The sequence below is a fragment of the Centrocercus urophasianus genome, unplaced genomic scaffold (genome assembly GCF_019232065.1).
Source record: "Centrocercus urophasianus isolate 14NV4802_14NV808 unplaced genomic scaffold, USGS_Curo_1.0 seq_31, whole genome shotgun sequence".
Taxonomy (NCBI): Eukaryota; Metazoa; Chordata; class Aves; order Galliformes; family Phasianidae; genus Centrocercus; species Centrocercus urophasianus.
This window is the reverse complement of record NW_024884878.1, coordinates 7,812,526-7,836,272: the sequence shown is the minus strand read 5'-3', so window position 1 is coordinate 7,836,272 and position 23,747 is coordinate 7,812,526. Positions and strand designations below refer to the sequence as shown.

The following is a 23,747-nucleotide window of genomic DNA, read 5'->3' as shown; positions in this document are numbered from 1 at the left end:
TTAAATTATTTGATAAGTAGTAAGCCTTCATTAGCTTCTGTTTGATTCTGCAAGAGCATTACTATTTGTCAACAAGCATGAAAAAGTACCATATCTACAGCATGTAATTAACAGAAGCAGCTTTATAAAATTGACAGAAATAAGTTGTGTCTTATCACTTCAATACTGTGTGAAGAGGCCCAATTCATTTCTACCCCAATTACTGCACTGTAGCAGAGCAAGCCCCTACACAGTACAGAACATACCTGCAGCTTGATTTCTGAGTGCAATGTAAATAACCATGCAATTGCTCCATCTCATTAACAACAAGGTGGTGGAGGCAGAGATCTGAATTGGCTTTCCTGTTATTGATCATTCATTGCAGTATATAGTTTTATCACAGTACACAGAATTTGCAAACTACAGAAAAATGACTATTTGCAGGTAGAGAAGAAGACTAGCACTTGAGTAAACAAACAAAAAGAACAGGTCAAAATCATTCCTCCCAAAGTGTGACAAAGTATTAAATAAAATCCAAAAGCACTAGTAACATGGCAGTTTATATATATGTTTTCTCTGTATGGGCAGGGCATGAAATTTACATCTTGTAAAGCTAACTTATTACTGAACATATTTCAGAGAGGAGACTTTAGGATTTGGTCTTTCCTTCAAGTGCATCAGCACAGATCTATTTTTCCTCCTTAATCATTGCTATCATGCAACCTTACCAATCCACTTGGAGTCTGATAATCTTTCTTTTCCAGAGATTTCTCAGAGCAAATGTTACGTAGAAGAAATGGGCTTCACCTAAAGATGTTTACGTCCACTTAAAGTTACTGCTTGTCATTCCCAAGTCGGACCGTTGGGACATTGGACAAACAGCCTATGCCCTTCCTTATAGGCTATTCTTCAAAAAATCCAGCAAAAAAATTTCCAAGCGGCATCTTTTGAACACCTCTTGTTAGTAAGGAGATAAAATGTTCGAAAACAATTTTAGCTAGTGAAATAGAGGGAGAAAGAGAAGGATAGGCATTTAGTGTTCCACGATACTATGACCATGATCAGATCTGATTCAGGAAACGCCCATTGTTGCATATGCAATCACACACTAACATGCTTAGAAAACCTCAAACTATACGGAAAAAATCTACCTTGTAAATTAGCATAGCAAATGCATACACAGTACAATTGCATTCACAAGCTGCAGATATAAACTCTTAAGGAATAATTTGCAGTAGTCAAGCAATGAAAACTCTTACCTTTCGAGACTGGACCTCAGAGAAACTGTAAAAACAAAACTGAAGTGAGCTAACCCCCTATTGAAGGATTAATAAACCTGATGCAAAATGGATTAAAGAAAGAAGTAAGAAACCTATGATAATAATAGAGATCAGAAACATCAAATACTTCATCAGGAGCTTGATACGATTTTATATGCACATCACAAAATTTATGGCAAATAGATTTTTTAAGACAGATGAAGCCCAAGATAATTACCTCTGCAATTGTTTCCAGGAAAATTAAAACAAGTCTAAATAGATTTATGGCAAAATCTGAAAGATAATCAAAAGGAAACTGACGTCTTTGGGTAAAAAGAGGTATAAGGACAAATCTCAAGAGTGAATGAGATGACAGGACATCAGACAAAGAAAAGCTGTAAAAGCAACAAGCTTGTTTTCAGTCTGACAACAGGAGATAGCATCCTGACTTGTCAAACAATCAAGACAAAGTAGTTCAATAAGCTGAGAAAACAGTTGGTCTGTAGGATTTTCAATAGGCCTTCATGGGAAAAGACTTATACTTGCCAAGGTCAAAGAAAAGCATGCTATAATAATTGCAACACATGAAAGTCAAGACAAGAATTTTAATCTCAAGCTTAGCAGTCACCAGAACATGTCAGAAAATTATGACCTCTGTATTTGAAAAGAGATTTGCAAGGTTTCCATATTTGGGTAAGACACGACTATAGATAATCAGAGAAAATCAGATGCAGAGGAAAGAGACAATCACCTGTGAAATCAACACAGAAAACCAGAGAACAGAATTTTGAAGCCAATGTGGTAATACAGGAATGGAAAGTAAATAGTGCAAAAATATTAAAAACAAAGAAGATATACTAAAATGAAAATAAATATGTGAAGAAAGGGTAAAAGAGAAGATGATTCTAGGGCAAAAAAAAAAATCAGATGCTACAGTGCTACTACATGAAAGATCGTAGCTAGAAAAAAAGGGAGGGGCAAAACAAGTAACTTTTGTAGAACAGAGGAAAGCCAAAAAAAATCATGAATAAAAGCCACACTATTACAGTGTATCATTATTGAGGAAAAAAAACTGTAAAATAAATGGAGAAACGTCAGCCTGTTTTGAGAAATAAAACAAGAGTGGTGACAATGTTGGTTGCAAAATGCACAGGGCTGATTCAAATGAAAATTCCAATTGTTAACTGGAACTAGCGGAACTGAAGAAAATAAGATGAGCAAAGAAAATAAATTCTATCATGGTCTAAGAAGTCAGTTGTACAAATGGAGAACTGAAAACTAACTTTGAGACTGATCAAACTGATCATCGCCATCTTGAACACTGATAAACTGGAAACCATCTGAGGACTGAGTAATAGCAGAAAGGAACAAACTGCTTAGCAGTACTCAGAGGAATTTTGAAGCATGCAGAAATCTGAAAGAATATTAAGTTTGAAAGATTATATATAACTTCAGTAAGGAGAAATATTAAAACAGATATATAAACACAATAAAAATAGTCTTTGATGAAGCACTATAAACCAGAAATTGACCCTATGAAGTACTGAAGAATTTGAGATACCACCAAGTAAGTAATTGTCTATAAATGGTAGAGTCAAATATGAAGGATTTGGATAGGTAGTAGCTAGTGAAAATAGTAGGAGTTTTGTAAGAGAATCAGATGCAATGATAGTAGAATGGGATTTGTGCTGGATTTGTGCTGCTAGAAAACTTAAAGAATCGAAACACAAATAAAAAACTACAAACATCTTTTATTTCTAACATGAACCAGCCAAGAAAGGCAGAGGAGAAGGTTGCACAGTTTGCATGGAAGCTTGCACATGGGAGGACTCCTCCAAGGAGGTAACGTGGCCAATAGCCCAACTGAAGAACCTCTACACCAAAGAATGCAGCATGGGAAATACACCGCAGCTGGAAACCACAGTGTAGTTACATAACTATAATGCCCTCAGCACAGAAACACATAAACTGTTGGAGTGGGACACAAGACGTAATGAAGACATGGAGATGTTGGAGTGGGCCCTGAGGAGGGCCATGCAGATGATCAGAGGGATGAAGCAGCTCTGCAATCAAGAAAGATTGAGGAAGCTGGGCTTCTTTGGCTTGGAAAAGAAAAGGCCTCATTGCACCCTTCCTGTAGATGAAGGGAGCAGGAGGAAGATCAATTTTTTACGTAGTCCAATCATGTCAGGACAAGGCACAATGGCTTTAAACTAAAAGAGAGGAGATTTAGGTTAGACATTATGCAGAAATTCTTTATTCAAAGGGTGGTGAGGCACTGAAACAGGTCACTCAGAACAGCTGTTGGACCTACAGGTGTTCAAGGCCAGGCTGGATGGGGCCCTTGGGCAGTCTGATCTAGTGGCTGACAACCTTACCAACAGCAGTGGGATTGGAACTAGATGAGCTTTAAGGTCTCTTCCAACCTAAGCCATACTATGGTTTTCCGTGATTCTATGGTTATGGATATGTAGTGTAAATTTGAATACCGACGAGCCAAAAGAAGAACTACACGAATGACACGTGTCAAGTCAGTAAGAAAATACACTATTCTGTGAAAAAAAGATGGGAAGCAAAGAGCAGCTTACAACTATGAGATAAGCAGTCCTTCCAAGCAGGAAATATGCAAAGTAAAATGGATACAACAGTTAAAAAGTCATATAAACATCTTCCTAACATTCCCAATACGAGTGATTAAGTTACATTACAATTACTACAAACTGTTAAAAATCCATTTATTTTATAAACACAGAATAAGACATTGAGATATTAATATAAATTAACTTCCACGCTTTCAATTCACAGATTCAATGAGATTTGAAAACCTAAGGTACAGGGAGTTAGAACAGTCCCTTGTCAAATGTATTAGTAAAATGCATTTTGTCCACATTATAACTGATTCACATATGCATGTGTTTTGCAGCAATAACAATATGAATCTAAAGTCTTGTAACAGAAATGAATAATCATAACTGAAATTACTGGCAATGTAGAAATTAAGCAGAGTTCTCCATGCTGTTTTGGCAGGTCTGACCAACCCTGACTATCAACTTCTTGTGTTTCACTGAATGTTACTTGGCCATGTCATAGCGAAAACTTCAGTTTCCATGGAATATGCTTGACCTTTTGAAAGAGAGGAAGACTACTTGTACATCAACGTGCACTTCTTATTATTCCTCTATCCGTAGGCTCTGTTTACATGCAAGACCAGTGCACTCAGACTTAATTGTTTCTATTCCCTTCCAACCTACACATTTCTGGTGGAAGCTGCAGACAATGTAAGAATCAAAGCAGAACTTCAAAAGAAGCAAATGGAAGGCTTTAACCAGTAGGCATACATTTATGATTTTTCTTCCTCACTCAAAATAACAAAGTGTACATCCATGTCGGGCAAGGGTGATTAAGGAGCTTAAATAGCAACTAACAAGTTACTTACAAAGCATGGATGTTATGTAGAGGGAAAAAAAAAAAAAGAAAAAAACCTGTTTAGCTTAATATGCCATAGACAGCAGCAGTTCAGCTCATATTTTGACTTTTTAAGAGTCCTGTTAGCAAAGGAATCAGTACAGCCCTCCTCATTCACTGTAAACACTGAGAAGTTTCTACCTATATCTGCAGATGCATACTCCTAGCACACACCACAGCAGGGAAAGAAGCCTGACAGGATGCTAACAAGTACAAAACTACATTGAAACAACATTTTTGCCAGATATTCCAGCAACTAGTGCTGCTTAAAAGTAAGGAATATAGAATAAAACAATGAAAAGTTGAATAGAGAGCTAAGAAAAACAAAAGAACTGCAGAAATGGCATGTTGTAAAAATGGAATATGCTTCCCAGGATGAAGAGAATAAAATTCTATGAGGACAGGCTGAGAACTGGGGCTGTTCAACAGGGAGAAGGCTCCAGGGAGATGTTATAGTGGCCTTTCAGTATCTAAAGGGAAAGTTATAAGAAAGAACAAGACTGATTCTTTAGCAGCATCTGCCACGATAGAACTAGGGGAAATGGTTTCAAACTACAAGAGAGGAGATTTGGATTGGATTTAAGGAAGAAGTGGATGCCCCGTCCTTGGAGACGGTCAGGTTGGACTGGGTTCTGAGCACCTGATGGAGCTGTGGCTGCTCATTGCTGGGGAGTTGGACTGGGTATCTTTAATCCGACATCATCAATTCTGTGATTCTAAGCACTCAATGAATGAGCATTCCAAATTTCTGCAGTCTCACACTCACAAAGCAGGCATGCTGCAGATTCTTCCTAATGGTTTACAGCCTTGAAGTACTGTAGATTAAATCTGCAAAATGCAAATTAATCTCAAGAAAACTTATTTCAATCACCATCTTTATAATGTCTTGTGGCAGAAAGCATCCTTCTCACAGGGACAATATAATTCTGAATCTATTTAAACTATCCGGTGGTTGAGATGTTCACAAGTGATTCTGACCTAAATAGGATCCTTTATGTCAGGGAAATCTCAGTATTCAAGCCTGAAGAAGCTTTAAAACTGTAATCATCACTTCTAAAAAAAATTCTAAGTATATTCACTAGAAACAAGACTGCATTGATGGTGTTCCACTCTGCACACAACAGTATGAAAAGCTGCTTCATTTTCAGGTTTAATGGGAAGAGAGAACAATCTCCCTGTGGCCTGGAACTTCTTAGATAATTATTATTGTTATTATCATGGAAGACTAATAGAAAATTAATATATTTCTAACGTACTTTACTTACTATACGGGCAGCACAAAGGCATGGGAGCAGCATTCTGAATCACCTTCTGATGTTTTTGTTCAGTGAACTCTACAAGAAGTTTTCTCCAAAGATTAAACTCCATTTTAGAATTAATTTCCTTCATCAGTATTCATGATTTTTGTTTGCATTTATTAAAATGTACGTAGTAAAATGTCATTAGCATTTGTTCCAAGAACTGGTTTCTAAGATTTAGCTCCATCTAATGAAGATGAAAGACATTACCTAGGAGACCAATATTGTCCAAAATCTCAGAGTACTAAAAAGAAAAAAGAAAAAAAAAAAAAAAAAAAAAAGATCTGAGAGCTATGATTTCATGCAATTAATTATAAGAGAAAAGGAAAAGCATTTGAAGAAAATACATTCTCTAAGAAGCTTTCACCTCTGGGCTGCCTTCTTAAATACAGTGTCACACACATTAGTACAAAATGTTACTTGTATTTGAATGACATCAAGTGGTTTGTCAAACAAAGTAAATATGGAAAGAAACACAAGTAACAGGTCAGAAATTAATTGCAAAAAGATTTCTAAGAGTAGCAGAGTGTAGGCTTGAACCAGGAGCACCATAGCTGAAGGAAGTGACCTGACAAACTCAGTGCACTGTAGTTTACTGAAAGAGCAAGGAAAGAAGAAGCCATCTTACTACTTGAAATACTGGTGACATGGTACACATAAAGAGAAAACTGAAAAAGGAAGGAAAGTAGCCCATTATGAGAGAGAAAGTGTTGCACTACCGAATCTTGACAAATACTGAGACAGTAAAAGCTACAAAGTAGAGGAAGATATATGAAATGTTTCAGGCCATCACACCAAATTTTACTGGCTTATTTTACTGGGAATCAAAGTCACCAAAAGTGAATGTATAGACTAGAAACAAAAATTAAGAACACTGCTTGCTATTAATAAAGATACTGGAAGAAATACCTTCGTAATTTAAAGCAACCCAGAAAAATGCATAAGCAGTCCTGCTCACCTGTCTTCACTAAAACGCCGACCAACCAAAATTTTACATTTGTCTGGAGGGAGACAAGCTGTTAGCAAAGGCACTGTCCTTAAAACCCGACTTTCCTGTAAAAAAGAAAAGTCACTTTTGAGTAAAATCAAGGAGGGCTTCTGTGAACTGTTAATATTGCCATCTACTTTCAAGATCTTTGACTACACACAGAGAACAACCAACAGTAAAGTAACACACACACACACACAAATCAGTTTCATACATATTGCTTTTACCAAGAGCAAGGAATTTAATTTTGTCCTAACTATGACCATTAGCAAGAGTTTGGGCTAGGTTATCAGTACAAAAAAAAAAAAAAAAACAACCATACATGGAATAATAACAAAATGTAGGCAAAAAACAGCATTAACATCAAAGTAACAGGTTGGAGCATTAATTTCTCTGCACTGGAAAACAAGGGGAGGGCTTCGTTTTCACAGACAAACGCAAAAAAAGATGAGCAATGGGTGTGTCAAAATGGTGTAAAACAAATACCTCCACTCTGTTACCAGTTCACAATAGCATAGTAGCACAACACTGAAGCTGCTGTGAGTGCTCTACCTCCTGCCATTCGGGCTGTGCAGAGCAGGCATCTGCCTACATCTTTGTTGCAGATAAGAAGAAGATTGCCATGGCTGGGAGGGGAGCAGAGGCTCTCCAGATCTCAAAGAGCATGCAAGAGAGCTGTGCTGGACTAAGGAATGCCTGCTTCACAAGACAGAGGGAAGAGGGAAGAACTGACAGGTGGACCAAACCATCCACATACTAAACAGAGAAATTTGTTTTCATACACAATGTAACTCATTGTTATCTAGACAAGAAGCATTGCAGATTGAGCTAGAATTTTTAGGACATCTTCAGTAAATGTTAAGAGTAGAGAGAATGTGTCAATTTGTGTTTCCTGGCAAAGAAGAGGGAACAAAGGTTTATCTTGAATTTAATGGAAGCAACACTGAAAACTGGAAGATGAAAATAAGTTTCAGGGGTTTTTTTTTGTAACAAGAGAAATAAAGATGCACATTAGCTGAACCTAGCAGAAGTCTAGACACTAGAGTCTGCATTAGGATTACAAAAACCCAAAACACTTAATGTATTCTCAATTTCAATGTCTTACAATTCAGCCACTGAAAATCCAAAGTTCAGTCCCTAAGCCATGCGATTAATTAATAAAAAGCTGGGGAGTTGATCCATTTATATATATATATGAGTCATATGTCAACAGTTCAGTATTTGCAAACAAGTAATAGCCCTGACTAGTTCAGCTCATGATTTCTGTGGCTCTTACTCTCCACAAGTACCAACGTGCAACCACCTATAGCCCTTACATCATCAAAATGCTCTCAAATTAGTTCTGTGAATCTTTACATCACTGTTGCTTAAAACCTTCACTAATTTTGCTTCTTCTGCTCCATACCTACTGATTCTGTGAAGTACAAATAAACCACCACAGAGTTACAGGAGTAAGTTGTCTTACTATAAGCACCACCACTTTGCACTGCTGCAGCAGTATGATGTGTCCTAGGGACAGATGAAGATCAAAGTATCTGGTGAATGAAGTGCAAGAAAAGTGGTTGAGAAATATCCTTCAAACTACCATCGATTACTATCTTGACAAAGCTGAATAAGTCACCATTGGCAGTACAAGAACACAAACACCCTGATTCATACAAATGTTAAAAGCAGCAAGAAAGAACTGGAAGAAAATTAATTCTTTATTTCTAAAAAGCAAACATTTTAGAAGCTTATCAGTCATGGGAAAGCCATTCAATCATTCTCTTCAATGTTGTGTTGTTTCAGAATTACCTTTCACCAAATAAATGCATTCTCTTACCAACAGGGAAAAAGTTGCAGATTTCTAATCTAAAAACCAATCTATGTTTACAAGAAGATATAATACAGAAGTCAAAACTGGAAAGAATTGTTAGCGAAAAGGAGCTTAAGAACAGCTAAACAAAACTACCTCTAAAATACGTTCCATTTGTTTAGAATTCACATCACAAAAATGCCTGTATTTAGCTATTTCATATACAGCCTGTTAGCATATCAGCTATTTTCTATTTTCTGCTTTGAAAGAGAATAGTTATTGTCTCCTTTGTTCTTCTCAGCATCATAAATTTAATGCACAATTCTTTGCCTAATCATTATTTAACAACTGAAGTATATCTATACAAATAGGTTTGAAGAAGTTGCTTTTAGATTGCTTTTTTTCCTTTTATGGGAATTCATGAAATTTTTTGGTAACACCGCAGGGTCGTTCTACCATGAAATTTTAACTAATAAAAACATTTATTCGAAGCAGTTAATACACTTCATTTTCTCCTGAACTTGTAAAACAATTAGCAAATTGTATTTTATTCTTACCATTCAATAAAGAATGTTATTAGATTCATATACAAGCTCACTAAATACACGTTTTCTTCACAGGTGCAGAAAAATGAAAATTCTTACAATTCTGGAAAGAAAGAAGGCAGAGAAACAGAACAACCTAAGCAGTAGTCTAAGGGCCCTGTTATAACCACCACCCAAGCTCCAGAAAGTATTCAGTGGCCTCTGCTCCACTGCAGATCACTCCATGGACAATAAGGCAGAGGTAAGAAAAAGCTGCACAGCAGTTTGTACACACCTGACCATGCCACTGACCGTCAGGACTGCAAATGAAGGCATGGGAGAGAAAAAAGATGAGAAAAGCAGTTTACCTATTTGTATTTATTATATTCACGTGTATGTGGAAAGAAGAAAATAGCAGAAATCATACTAGGCAAATATGCTCTTCACTGCTCCACTATTCCTGCTGAGAGGGTTAGGATCCCTGGTTTGTATCTATTTTATTTTTGAATTACTCTCATTATTAACAGTAGTGCACTAACACTATTCCAAAAACATTTGCATCTAGACATGCAACGCTGAATTATCTTCACAAATCAAATTTGAATTAATCTATGGATCTATTATGCAAAGATGAATGCTGGATGGTAAGATTCATAACCTGGGATCTTAGGGAATCCTTGCTGCCACATTAGGAGACTAATGTGTTATAAGTTACAATCCTTGCTCCTTGCATTAGGAGACTACTCTCTTTCACAGCACCTAACATTTGTGTGAATGTATCCAACAGCATGCCTTCTGGATTGAAGGACAGTGGAGGAGCAGGAAATCCTGCTCTCACTTTCATGCTTTACCCTCCTGCCCAAATATAAGTCACAATGCAATAATCACTCCACAGTTGGTGGTCTACTTACTGCACTGGAAACTGCAAAACCCAATAAATAACAAAACAGGTGGAGGATGAAAGTCATCACTGATGCACAGCAGGAGAAATACATTCTCTGTTTGGTTAGTTTAATGATACTTCTGAAACGTGCTTCTATAATGGCATGGCAGCCTGAAGGATCAGATGCTGTTACTACATTCAAAAGGTTTATCTGCCTCGAAGTCTGACTGAGTTTTGATTAGAAGCAGCTACAGCACAAGGAAGCTACCCTTTAGCAAGTATGCCTCTGCCATTCTCATATCAAAAGAATCACTTGTGATCAAATAAAGTCATCATAAGCCATTTTCTTAGCTTTTCAGCTTTTGTTTGGATTTGCCTCCTACAAGCCAAGTTCCCTTCTACAGCCAGGTAGTTAATCTTTTCTGCTCTGATGTCTTCACTATTTGGATAGTACTGCTCTAACCACTTGTTTCCATGAACATATACCTGTGCAACAGTTGCACCCTATCATAACAGAAAGCTGCTAATTAAACCTAACTAAAGAAAGATAGCATGTCAGATGGATGATCAGGAGGTCTAGAAAGACCATGTAAACTTGTTCTAGTACTTTTCAGCACAATACATTCAACACAATTCAAATATCAGTTCATGGCTCTCTGGTACATTTTGCTACTTCTTTTTTTCCAAAACTTGTGATCCAGCACAATACTGCATTATTAACAGAAAATAAACATCAGTATAAACGCCTCTAATAGCTAAATCAAAAATCAAGAGCCCATTAAACCCCTGAAGGCATGAAATGGGCAAAATCATAAAAGGATGCATTGTATATAAAGTCCAGTCCAGGACACACTTTAAAGCTACTCAGAGTCTCTGAAAAGCAAAAGTACCTTTACCAGGAAACAATGCAAACTGCAAAGAAAGCTGTTCCTTCAGTAGCTCTTTCATGTGCTTCACTTCAGTAAGTGAAACAAAACAAAACAAAACAAAAACAAAAAATCACAGAAACAGATTATTTTGAAACTAAACTATAGATTTCCATTATCTAAATACTTCGAGTCACTACCAAGATGCATTGCTTAATTCATATTTGTAAGAGAATAATTCTGTGTTGTATCAAGATTCCCTCCTGAAACAGTTTGTGCCACACCAAGCAGACCTCCAAATTTAATGGGATTATCCAAATGAAGAAAGATGTCTTGTGTATGTGAAAACCACAGAAGTCAAGCATGTTTTCAGAAGTCACCGTAATTGGGATGAACTGGTACCTCAGCTCTCTGATTTTAAAGGAAAAATTACTGTGTTAAAAACGTGATTGCTTCCTCTTGTAGACCATTTGCTGCGCTAAGATAGTAGCTGAACTCTTGCATCTTTACTCACCTCTGCAGGATGCTGAATTATATACAAGCAGGTGGAGATTTTCAGTGGATGTATCGGCAGGAATGGACACAAACACACCTTCTGAGGGCGGCTACACGACAGAACAGAGGGGAAAACAATAAAATTAATCAGCAGTGACATAAATATATTGCACCAACCCTTACCCTGCCCCAAAAGGGCCACTAAGGACTCCCTCCTCATGAAACAGTACGTTGAAACATGATAAAAAATTCTGAGATCTCTGCTGCTTTTAAAACAGAAAGAAAAGAAGGTTTTTTTCAAACTGAATTTTGAAAACGTTGTTCAGACATCTTCTGTGGTCTGGTTAGCATTAAAGCACTTTCATAACCCTTTCATCACCTTCAGGAGGAGCAACCATACCCCAATTATATGAACTTGTTACTGCATTTTATACCAAGTTACTGTTTCAAGTTAGACAGAATGCTGTAACAGAGTACATAATTAATACAGTTGAAGGACTATTCATAGTATAATATAATATTTTAGGGTATACTCACAACAAACCCCAAATACGCTGTATATCAAGTTTTTATCATTTCATTCTTTCTGAAACACACAGCAGACAAGAAGTATGAAAACAAACAGCACCATGCATTTCAAGTTGAAGTCTAATTGAAGTCTGAAAAACTAGCACAACTATTTGATGTTTTTTGGTGCATTGCATGCATCGTTAAAATTTTTAACGGGAGAATCGTATTCAAATAAATTAGCCTACATATATTTGGCATTAAACTAATATGCTGAATAGTCAGGAATAAACAGAAGCGAAGAATTAAGCTTAAAGCTGCACAGAATCACTGAAGTTGTTACAGCATACACAGAGCAATTACTGGAAAAACAATGGACTTCCTTAACGCTGATATGATTATCATTACTCACAATTCACTTTGCCTGCAAAACAAACCCTCCAAGATGAAGAAAATAAAGTTGGGATTTTCAGCTGAATCCAAGCAACTCCAAGCACACCTCTACCTGCAGCCTCCTCCTGATTTTTGTCGTTAGCAGTTTTTGTGTTGATCACACACGAGACAACGTAAGAAGCCACTGCAGCAGATGTGCTGTGTTGAAGTTAATTCTCAGGTCCAGGTCAAGCCCATGGCCAGCCCCATTGACACTGCAATGCTTGCCCACAAGAGCACTCCACTAAGCAAGCTAAGTGATCTAAGCCAGCATAACTGTTCTTTACTCAGACCATCTTAAAATAAAACATTAGCTCTTACCTGTAAACGGCAACGCAGTAAAAAAGGCAATAACAGTGGATAAATTGGCCTTTAACAGCTAGCAGGTTGCATTAATTTAAGATCCCTGCCTCTTTCTAGCCCTAACTGCTGCCATAGAAAGATTACTTTCCCTTGCCAAGGGGAACCAGTTAAAAGTTATCTAACAATAGCCAAAATCTGAACTGAGCATGACGGAGGAGGGGAAGAAATTGCTATTGATCAAAGAAATTATATTAAAATATTTATACTAAAAAGTTCATGAACAAAAAAAAAAAAAAAATGACAAAATGGAATTATTCCCATATGCTCTTCCAATACAATGCTCCAAAAACCTGCCTTCTTTCTTTCCATTCCATTTCTAGAACTGGCATTTTCCTCTTGACACGCCTCCATATATGAGGAACATTCTGGGGTATCAGTTAATTACTAAAGGCATTGAAACAAAAATGAAGAGCTCACCAACTTCAGCATTCAGTGGGGTCTAGCAATGGCCTTCACTCTGAGCCACAGGAAACCAACCCGGCTTCCAGATCTGACGAGATCAGAGGATCTCCAATACTGTGACAGTGCCTTTCTTCCAAATTTTAATCTTCTCATGTAGATAATTTAAACAAACACATCTGCAAACAGTTTCTTAACAACCTGGAGGCAGCAGACACTCCCACGGGCTTTTTGATGCCTGCACCCAGGGCGCTAAATAAAAGCTCATCCTCTTTTGATCAACATATTTACTCGTTTCCCACAAAGTGAGATCCCTTAGCTTCTCCTCATTACTGAAACGAAACCACCCCATGCCTGGTTCCATTAGCAAAAGAATTCTCCCCACGACTGTATTTTCTTTTGAGGAGAGATTAGGATGTGAAAATCTACTACATAAAGGTACCAAAATAGTCAACTGGCAACTCTGATACAAAGAGCTGCATTGTTCCCTAGCTTTTATTAGCAGGCAGAAACAGTTTCTGATGGTTTCTGACCTCAGGGCATTTACTATTACAAAGTTGGACAGATATAATTTACTTGTTTTCAAGTCTCCAAGTTTCCCTTTTTCTGGTGTATGTTCTTTGTATTTTCCGTGGCTGGCTCATGTTCTTCATGGGTTGTTTTTTAGCATTATTAATGTTGTAAAAAAGGTTCTAAATCATCACAGAATGAACTATACTTTGATTTGTAGGGAACAGAGCACACACAATTACAAACAGAATACTTTCCAATATAACTTAATGGCATACATGTGCATATACATTACTTTTAAGTACTCAATTAGGCGCCCAATTATGTTGAATGTAGGGTACTTTTACAACCCCATCCTAGGAGCACAAAGACTTATTTCTGTACTCTCACCTTGGCATGTAATGGTTATTGTGCCGAGACAAAAAAAATAAAAAATACAACACGCACTTTATCCCTACACGAAATGTATGTTATGAGTTTATACCAGTAATCATTTAGGAAACAGTTCTGAACAGGAGAAGTCCCGTCCCACTACCACAAAAGCTGCCTTCACTCTCAGAAAGGCCACCCAGGCTGAAAAGGCTTTTTGTGCTTTTTTTCTGTTGAAAGCATGTGCTCTGTCGTGTGCAATGTATGGCACTGATGTTACAGAAGAGCAGGGGCAGAGCACCAGGAGACTCAGTTAATGACAACTATAAGTTTTCATCCATTTCTGGAAATGAAAGCAATCTGCACCAGACTCCAGGCAAAACAGCAGTATTGAGAATATTATAGAAAAGCCCAGGGGTAGGAAGAGGAATTCGAAGGAGAACAATTTTTATGGTAATATTCACCTGTAAGCAATTTCACTATAGCTCAAAGCTGTCCAACATCTTTCTACCTGTTTTTCAGCATTTCCCGTTTAAAAACTCATGACAAAGCAACCAGACATACTGGCAGGACTCAAAAAATTATTCTCTGTCTTCATATACAACAAAAAATCATGCACTGTGCTCTCACTGCTTTCCTTTCATTCTTTACATCTAAATTATGATGTTCTGCTCCAAAATAATGTGGTCTGTTTTCCCAGCAAAAACTGAAACAAGACAACGGGCTGCACATTGTGATGACCAGTTTCTGGGCAGTGGTAGTCTAGAAGTGAATATCACAGAATCATAGCATCATTATGGTTGGGAAAGACTTCTAAGAACATCTAGTGCAATCATTAACCACCACTGCCCACAAATCAGTGTCACCAAACGTGTGCCTCATCTCCATGTTTCAGTGGCTTTCAACACGGTCTTCAAAGTCTTCTTCAAGGCTTACCTGAGGAGTAGCAAATATACAGCTGGTCTTCAGCTGTAATGTTGTTCATTACACTTGATTGATTAAGTGGTCACATGTTAAAAGTCAAGGTAACTGTGCATGCTGTTGACTTGTATCTGTAGTTGACAATTTGTGAAGGCAGTACTGAAAAATACCTTTGATTTAGGCTTTCCACAATTCAGTTTTAACACAATTCAGTACTTCAAGGAAGGTAAGTAGAAAGAAACCCTTCAATTACCACTAAGATGGTTGCTGTGAGTGGAGTGCCTGTGAGGTTTCTTATCTGGAGGATTACAGTACTTTGTTTTTGTTTTTATTTTTCAACGTTCTGCCTGTGGAACATCATTCCTGAATTCATAAGAAGAAATACTAAGGAAGAATTTACTGCAAGAGAAAAACATGAGGGTGAGAGCTGTCTTAGCACACGTCACACACAGACAACCAGCACAGAGTGTGCATCCATGATGTATCCTCATGCTTCCAGCAGTGAGTGCAGTGGTTCTCTTGGGACTAATCTTCATCTGTGCCAAGAATGCAAGGACAAATTCACAACAGCTACAGGTCTGCCAGTCCTCCTCTCCTTTCCCAGCCAGGACGGTGGGAGTTTGCACAGACTGAAACCCAAACATCTGCCATCTGGCACCTCTTTTAGGCTGCTTTCCCTTCCGCTGGCTCCACCAAAATTACAACACAGACGTAAACGCTGCTGATTGGAGTGAGGCTATGAAATACACTGCGAACAGAAACAAGAGGAAGATACAAGAGAAACAGAAAGCGTATCTTCCAACTGGCTAACTTTTGATTTCCACTCAATTGCTGAGTGGCCAAGCAACCATGCCTCTGCCACACACTGGGCTTCACCCAAGTGAAAAGGGTGGCAACTGAGACACAGGTGACAGGGCAGCAGGTTTCTACAGCTTACAGTGTTTGAAAAGCATAATGCAACAAAGACTGAGGACAGTGATGGTATCTCACATTTCTAGGTGATTATGTGAACTAATGAAAGCAAAAGCATTTACAGGATGGGGGAAGCAGAGACGCCTCTAGTGAGCTCTGTGAACAACAACTAGAAACAAAAGGATACCGAACGTGGGTAGGAGAGTTCACATTCCATTTTTGGAGGCTGAAAATGGGAGAGTTCAACTCCCAAAAGCAGAGACAAGCACATCTGGTCCAAGAGAAGAGGGACATAAATATGTTTGTTCCCATAGCTCAGTCGAGTGCAGGTAAATGGCATCTAGCCCTGGTGTTACTTTCCACTGCCAGGGGCCCTACTGCAATATCAGGGTCAACTCTTCACTAAAAAAGAAGGAAGAAGTACAATTTTTAAATGCCAGGGTTTCTTCTCTGTGATAACACTGTATAAATGCAGTGCCACGCTGGTACATGAAAAAGTCTGATCAATAAAAACACTTATCAAAGAGCTTCATGGACAGAGATTTTACCCTGTGCATATTATAAAAGTAAAAAGAAGTCAGATCATATGCCAGTTGAGTCTGGCAGTAGCAGTGCCACTCAAGCCAGATTTTTCAGCTTGGTGTCCTTAGGCAAGGAAATCAAACAGCAGGTACTTTGTGTTACAACCAGCTTCACTTCTCTGTACTGTTTTATAGCTTAGTGGCTTCTTGACCTGCTGCTGTACATGTCTTTCAGATCGTTTTTTTATGTTCAGTTCTAGTGAAGAAATTAAGGTAACGAATGGCCAGGTTAAAGCAGAACTGCCTAGTATATAATGCCGTTGCAGCTAAGTAGAAAAGACAACAGCTTCAGTTTCAGTGAAATAAATGCTCAGTGCTTCCCTCCTTTTTCACGTACACGTCTCTAGGAAAAGTGGTTAATACCACACAGCTGGAGATTGCAAAATCGTGCATGTACAAAGTTCAGAGTCTGTGCATCTTCAATTAAAAAATCAGAGCAGAGAAATTAAAGGAGGGTTTGAGATGACAATTTTAAGAACCTCCACTTGAAAATCTTTTTTTCTTCTTTTTTTAATAAGCTTTTTGCGTTCCCATTTTGGAAACAGTTTAATGCACCATCCAGAGTTTTCAGATACAGGCACTTTCCTTTTTTTGGTGGCACTGATTCTAATGCGGGTCTTTGGTTGGATCAACCCAAGATATATTGATTTCTGACTATGTACAAGGGCTTATCTGAAAGTAATGTCTCCTATTTTATTATGTTGACCCAACACATCAGAGGCCAACATAACGTTGGCGGTATGGCAATAGAGGTTGAACCTCACTGACAATATCCCATTACATTTTTTTGCCATGCAACAGATGGCAGCAGAGGGGCAGTCTGACAAGGTTGCATGTGACATGGATGTGCCTATGAAGCAAAGGTGTTTGAATTCCTCAGTGTGCAAAAAAAGGCACCCACTGCCATTCATTAACGCTTGCTGAGCATTTATAGAGAACAAACAGTGGATGTGAGCACAGTAAGGCAGTTGGGGGAGTGTTTCAGCAGTGGTGACAGCACCAGTGGGTCACCTCTGCTGGTGCAGATGTTTACAAGAGAGGCTCTTGTTCCTAACAGGAAAAAATGCAAAACTAACGGTGGTGACTGTGTGGAAAAATCACATTTTGTAGCTGAGAATTCGCTCCATCAAACACTGTTATTGTACTCTTTGCATCTGTTGTAGTTTCCATGGAAATAAATAGGATGCACTACTTTCAGTGCAACCTGAGAAGAAAGGATATAAGAAAATAGTTTTTTTATGATAAGGGCAGTGAACCAGTGGAACAGATTGCCCAGAGAGGTGGCAGATGCTCCATCCCTGGAGACACTCATGGTTAGGCTGGACCAGCCTCTGAGCACCATGACTGAGCTGGGGGTGTCCCTGCTCAGTGCAGAGGAGTTGGACTGGATGACCTTTAGAGTCCCAACACAAACAATTCTGCAATTCTATGCAAGATTTCAGCTGCCTCCAGCACTGCAAAGCTGAAGCTCATTAAACCTGCTATGCTATGTGAAGTTAAATTACTGAAAAGCTTCACCTACTGTTATTTCGTGGTTGCTTTTTTGACTAAAAAGAGATTATTGCAACTTCTCATTATGTGAAACCCTGCAGGAATCTATGCAAGAGTAAACACTTCTAGCAAGTGTTTCTGGTTTTTCCAAGTCTTTCATGCAGATTTTCAGCTTTCTTCCACAGTCAGTTTTCCTAGGGTAGTTCTACAACATTCTCTTGTTCCAAAAGCATCAGACCATGTGATAAACACAACTGACTTTTATAGTAATTTAACCACATATGTGACAGCTATTTCCAGATTTGAAATTCAGGTCCACCTATGTAACACCACCTTATTTAATACAATATTTTAGGGACAGACAGTAAGGACAGACCCTTTTGGCATTTATTTACTCTGTTTGTAGACAGCAAACTATGCCTGAATCCTAGCTTGAAACAAAGCAGACGTAAAAGCAGAGTTACATGGTCACTCTCACACCAAGTAACCTCAGGGGTGAATTCTGCCACTGACTTAAAGTGAAAGCAGACTCAGAACACACACATCATTTGGACATCAATTAAAAGAAGAGCTAAGTGTTTATATTTCCCAATGCACTCCACAATGCCGTACCTCATCACCTGATTCTTCTACTCACACAGAACTATGAATGTAAGCATTTTTCCTCTCACAAATAACTAGAAAACCAATGAAATCAAATTATAATCTATTTAAGTAAAACAAATGAACACATAACAGAAAGCCTGTGCCGACCTACAGATAGCACAAAAAGAAAAGTGGATGCCTTCTAACAAGCAAAATTACGTCTTTAAATAGTAAATATTCACATTAGAAAGAAAACCCACCATTCTCTGCAATCTACCTGTAAGTGAACATGAGCTTGAAAAAAAAATACAGTTAATAGCTAGGAGATGGTTAAATATTAAACAAAATCTTCAATTTCGGCATAACTATTCACTTCAGTTACAGATGGTAGAAAAACTGAGCTTTGTTGTCAGAGAGCTTGAGAACAACTCAGAGTCCTAATACGACATGAAAAAGGCAGTGTGGGGCAGATGAACGTCCTGCTCAGCGCCTACCGACGGCTCAGAGCTGCAGGAGCACTGCAAATGCAATGCTACACTCTAGTGTCCCTTTTGTAAATAGCAGGCAGCTCTGGTGAACTTTCACTTCAGTTTTGAATCCACAATCTCCTTCATAAATGTTATTTTAAAAAGCCAGTTTCCCGGTGTCATACAACAAATAATGTATTTTAAGATAATACACCTGTTACTAAAAAGTGAACAGTTATTAGATTTCATCAATACGATGTGTTGGCTTTTTTTGCTGAATACTTGGCATTTTATTTCTATTAGACATCATGAAGTTACTCTTAAGCTTTCAGGGATACTTGAGATGCTGTTTTTAAGGTACACAGCCAATTAAACATTTGCTTTGAAGTACTTTATTATAGAATCAAAGCATATCCAATAATATTCCATTCTGATTAAAACAGCTAGAAGTCCAACACAAAAACTAACCTTTCTTCCACAATTTGGAAACACAGCTTGTATAATTAACGTAGTTGGTTTAGCAAGTGTGCTCAGAAAAGCTAACAAGAAGACAGCAGCCAGGTACTTCATGGAAACACTGGCAGGAACAATTTGCACTGTAACAGTGTGATTTTATGCTGAGAAAATTAGCAATGCCCGTTCTGAGAGGCCGCAGGTGTGAGCTCACACAGAGCACAACTGTACAAAGCTATAAACAGACTCCAAGTAACTCAGACTGCAGGGACCTTCTGAACGTCATCTGCCCTGGCTTCCCACCCAAAGCAGGAGTAATTCCTAACGCCCTAAGCAAGCTGAACCAAGCACTTCCACGGACTGAAGCTTTATGGCTATATTACACCAAACAGACTGCTCCAGCACTACACCACCATCACCGTGAGTTAATTTCATGATGAAGTTCATGTCTACAATCCTGTTGGAACACTGCTGGCTCCCAGTCAAGCTGCTGACCATCTAGGCGTCCTGCTTTTTGTTGCAGAGTGGTTCCTTGTTGTGGTTTAACCCAGCAGGTAGCTAAACAACACACAACTGAGATGGGAGATAATCAGAGAAAAGACAAAGTAGTACTCTTAGGTTGAGATAAAAACTGTTTACTAAGATAAAGAAAAGGCGTAGGAAAAAAGAGTGATAGTTACAATAATAATATCTATTTATACTTAGATGCAAATAAATACATACAGACCAAGTGATGCACAATCTTCAGGCAAGAATAACTAACCTAACTGGGGAGGTGGTGGTGTGGCAGTAGAGGTTGAACTTTACCATCAATCTTCTGTTAAATTTTGCCAACAAGAATCCCCAGCTAACGGTGGTGACTCTAATTGTGCTGAAAAATAATGTTTTGTAGCTGCTCTGTCAAACAATATTACTGCACTCTTTGTTGCTGTTGCAGTTTCCATGGATATAAACACAAGGCATTACTTTCAGACTGGCCTACATAGATATTTACCCATGCTGCGTTGGCTGCTTATTCTTCATATATTAATGTTTTCAAATCAACTTCACACACTCAGACTCAAAGTTCAAAAGAAGTTATATGCAAGTCCCCAAGAGAAACGGCACATCTGGATTTAATTGCTCATCTCTTTGGCATTTTAATGAAGAAATTCCCTATTACTGAATACAATTAACATGCATTTACATTAGAAATAGCAAAACACCAGTCAACTGTAATGATTTTACAGGCTAAAACCTCCACCTAACGAAAACTCCCATTCATCAAGCTTCTAAATCAAGTTCTATTAAACACTGAGGAAAAACTTCATGGGACTATTCTCAAAATACCTAAGTGTACTTAAGTACCAAGAAAACAAAATTTCACACATTACAAAGCTGAAGAGGACCACCACTGCTGCACCACACAAGCAATGCCACAAGAAATACCAACCTACCCATTTTGAGCACTCTTGTTCATAAAGTGCCATTCCTGATTTACGATTTCCTAGGAGTTATGGACATAATGATGGAATGGTTTGGGTTGGAAGTGACCTTTAAGATCACCTAGTTCCAACTCCCTGCTGTAGGCAGGGACACTTCCTGCAGGTTGCTCACAGCCCCATCCAGCCTGGCCTTAAATCCTTCCCTGCTTCCAAGGAAGGGGCATCCACAGCCTCACTGGGCAACTTGTTCCAGTATCTCACCACCTTCACAGGAAAGAATTTCTTCCTAAATATCTAATCTAAATCTACCTTCTTCCTACTTAAAACCATTTCCATTCATCCTGTCTCTACATGTCCTTATAAAAAGCCCCTCAGCTTTCCTGTAAGCCCCTGCAGGTACTGGCAGGATGCTACAAGATCTCCTTGGAGTCTTCTCTTCTCCACGCTGAAGAGACCCAGCTCCTTCAGTCTGTTCTTGTAGAGGAGGAGGTCCAGCCCTCTGACCATCTTCATGGCCCTTGTCTGACCAGCTCCCAGCTCCATGTCCTTCATGTGTTGGGGCCCTACAGCTGGACTCAATATTGCAGGTGGGATCTCACAAGAGCAGAGCAGAAGGGCTGAATCACCTCCCTCAACCTCCTGGTCACTCTTCTCTTGATGTAACCCAGGATATGGTTCTCGGCCTTCTTGTCCACAAGTGCACACTGCCGGCTCATGCTGAGTCTTTCATCAACTGACACTCTCAAATCCTTCTCATCAGAGCTGCGCTCAAGCTATTCTCCACCCAACCTGTATCTGTGCCCCCATCCAGGTGCAGGACCTTGCACTTGGCCCTGCTCAGCTTCTTGAGGTCCACCTCTCAAGCCTGCCCAGGCTGCAGATGGCATCCCTTCCCTCTAGTATGTCAATCCAGCCATTCTTAGAAGAAGCACTGGAACTCAGTCTGCGAAGCTACAGATACCCATTATCCAGAGAATATCTACTTGCAAATATCTACAGCATCAAACACTGCAGCTTCCACCAGATGCCTCTGCTGCGAGATGTCTCACTTTTGCTACTATTCTCCTGCTATTGAGGCTAACTCTCATCATCCATCCAATCTCTAAGATCTGAAAGCAGTTACTAACAGTCTTCCCTGTCACCCAAGCAAGAAGTACTCAAAGACAAAAAAACAAGTTTCTCTGATGGTCAACCAAATAACAAATGTTTTAGAGCTCCTTGGCTGCAGTTATACTGAGCCTAACTACTTTTCAATATAAAAGTTCATCATATCAGTTTTTCTATTCTAATATTTCTTTCTTCAATGAAATTTTTTACATCAGCTTGTTTACCGACTTTATTTAAAACCAACTAAGAAGGCAATAAGTTTTCTCAGGTCTGAAAAAAAAAAAAAAGAAGAAAAAAAGCTTGTGTACTAAGCATTCATTGACAAATATAGTTCAATGTTAAGCTTTACAGTCTTTTAAACTTTAATGTCCATAAATGTTATGTCAAGCTGGTAACCACTGTAACAGTGGGCATCATCATAGCATCAGTCTTCTACCACTCCTTCAGTAGTGCCCCACTACTGAAGGCTTAAAAACGTTTTTTTTTTAGATACCTAAATAAAACTTCGAAGTTCTGATATTTCTTCTGAAATATCTTTGATAAAAAATTTACTAGGTCAGGAAAAGAATCCAGCCTTAGCTGCCATTTTAGCATGCATTCAAAGCACTGCTGAAAGGCTACCATCTGAAATAAATATCTCATTTTCCTACTATAACATTCAACTTCAGAGTATAAATCATGTACAGTCTATTACTGATGACTCAGAAAAGCCACAAAACACAGGACTTCATCTATTTCTGGATGCTCACGAGAAGACAAGTGAATCAAAACCTGTTACAGACAGTTGTGACAGTTAATAGCTTTAGAAACTGGGTAAAATAACTTAAAAAGAAACTTGACAGAAATTATGGACATAATTGGTATATTTCACAAATGATATAAAGAAAGACAGAGGAAAAAGAAGTCAAAGCCAAAGGTAAGTTATACTTGCAGTAACAACACAGCCAAGTACCAGGCTGACATCCAGGAAGGATGATTTGTTCCAAGCAAAAAACATCACAGAATATGACAAAAAACATGTCAGCAGAGTCATGCAAACGTATGATCCAAGCTAAAGCTATAAAATGGGCAAGGGAAAACTGAATATAATGCAGACATTATTTGACTTTAAAAATTAGGAAGTGACAAACCAGTGCACTGCAAGGAGAGGACAGATGATGGAATTAAATACAGAATTACAGTCACTGAAAGGAGAAAAGAGAGCAACATCACCTTCCTTAAACTGAAGGAGAAGTGCAGAAGTGAAAGGCAGGCAAAAAAAAAAGAAACCTACAGATGGAACGAGTGAGATTATCCTGATAATTCATTCTTAGGAAAGAGAGAGGAAAATAAAAATTAAAAAAAATAAAAAGAAAAAAGAGATTGTAGGCCTATCAACTCAAGAATAAAGTAAGGTTTAAGAAACTCAAGAATAAAGTAAGGTTTAAGCTACGCATCTGACGTGACAGGAGAGCTCAGTTTTGCAGAAATGAAAGTTGATTAGTCCAGGGAGGGAAGGGAGAAGACGGTGGAACAGAAAATGAATCTCAATTGACACCAGTCAAAGGACCGAAAGGACAAATGTCAGCAGCAATCGAATGCTATAAGCAGCTCTGGGATTTGCCAGAGCTTGCTTTCTGCAAAAGTAAATACCTTTTCTATTTCAAGAGATGTTTCATATCTCCAGTGAAATTC

General features: G+C 38.4%; 1 protein-coding gene across 1 annotated transcript in view; it reads right to left on the bottom strand.

The window, feature by feature from the left end:
• Window positions 1-23,747, bottom strand: part of DTWD2 (DTW domain containing 2) — a 65,042-nt gene that overhangs the window by 38,448 nt on the left and 2,847 nt on the right. Inside the window, exons 2-3 of the mRNA XM_042829395.1 lie at window positions 11,572-11,662; window positions 6,960-7,054 (exon numbers count right to left, since the gene is read on the bottom strand). Coding sequence (XP_042685329.1) covers window positions 6,960-7,054; window positions 11,572-11,662 — 186 coding nt within the window. The remainder of the gene's footprint in view (window positions 1-6,959; window positions 7,055-11,571; window positions 11,663-23,747) is intronic.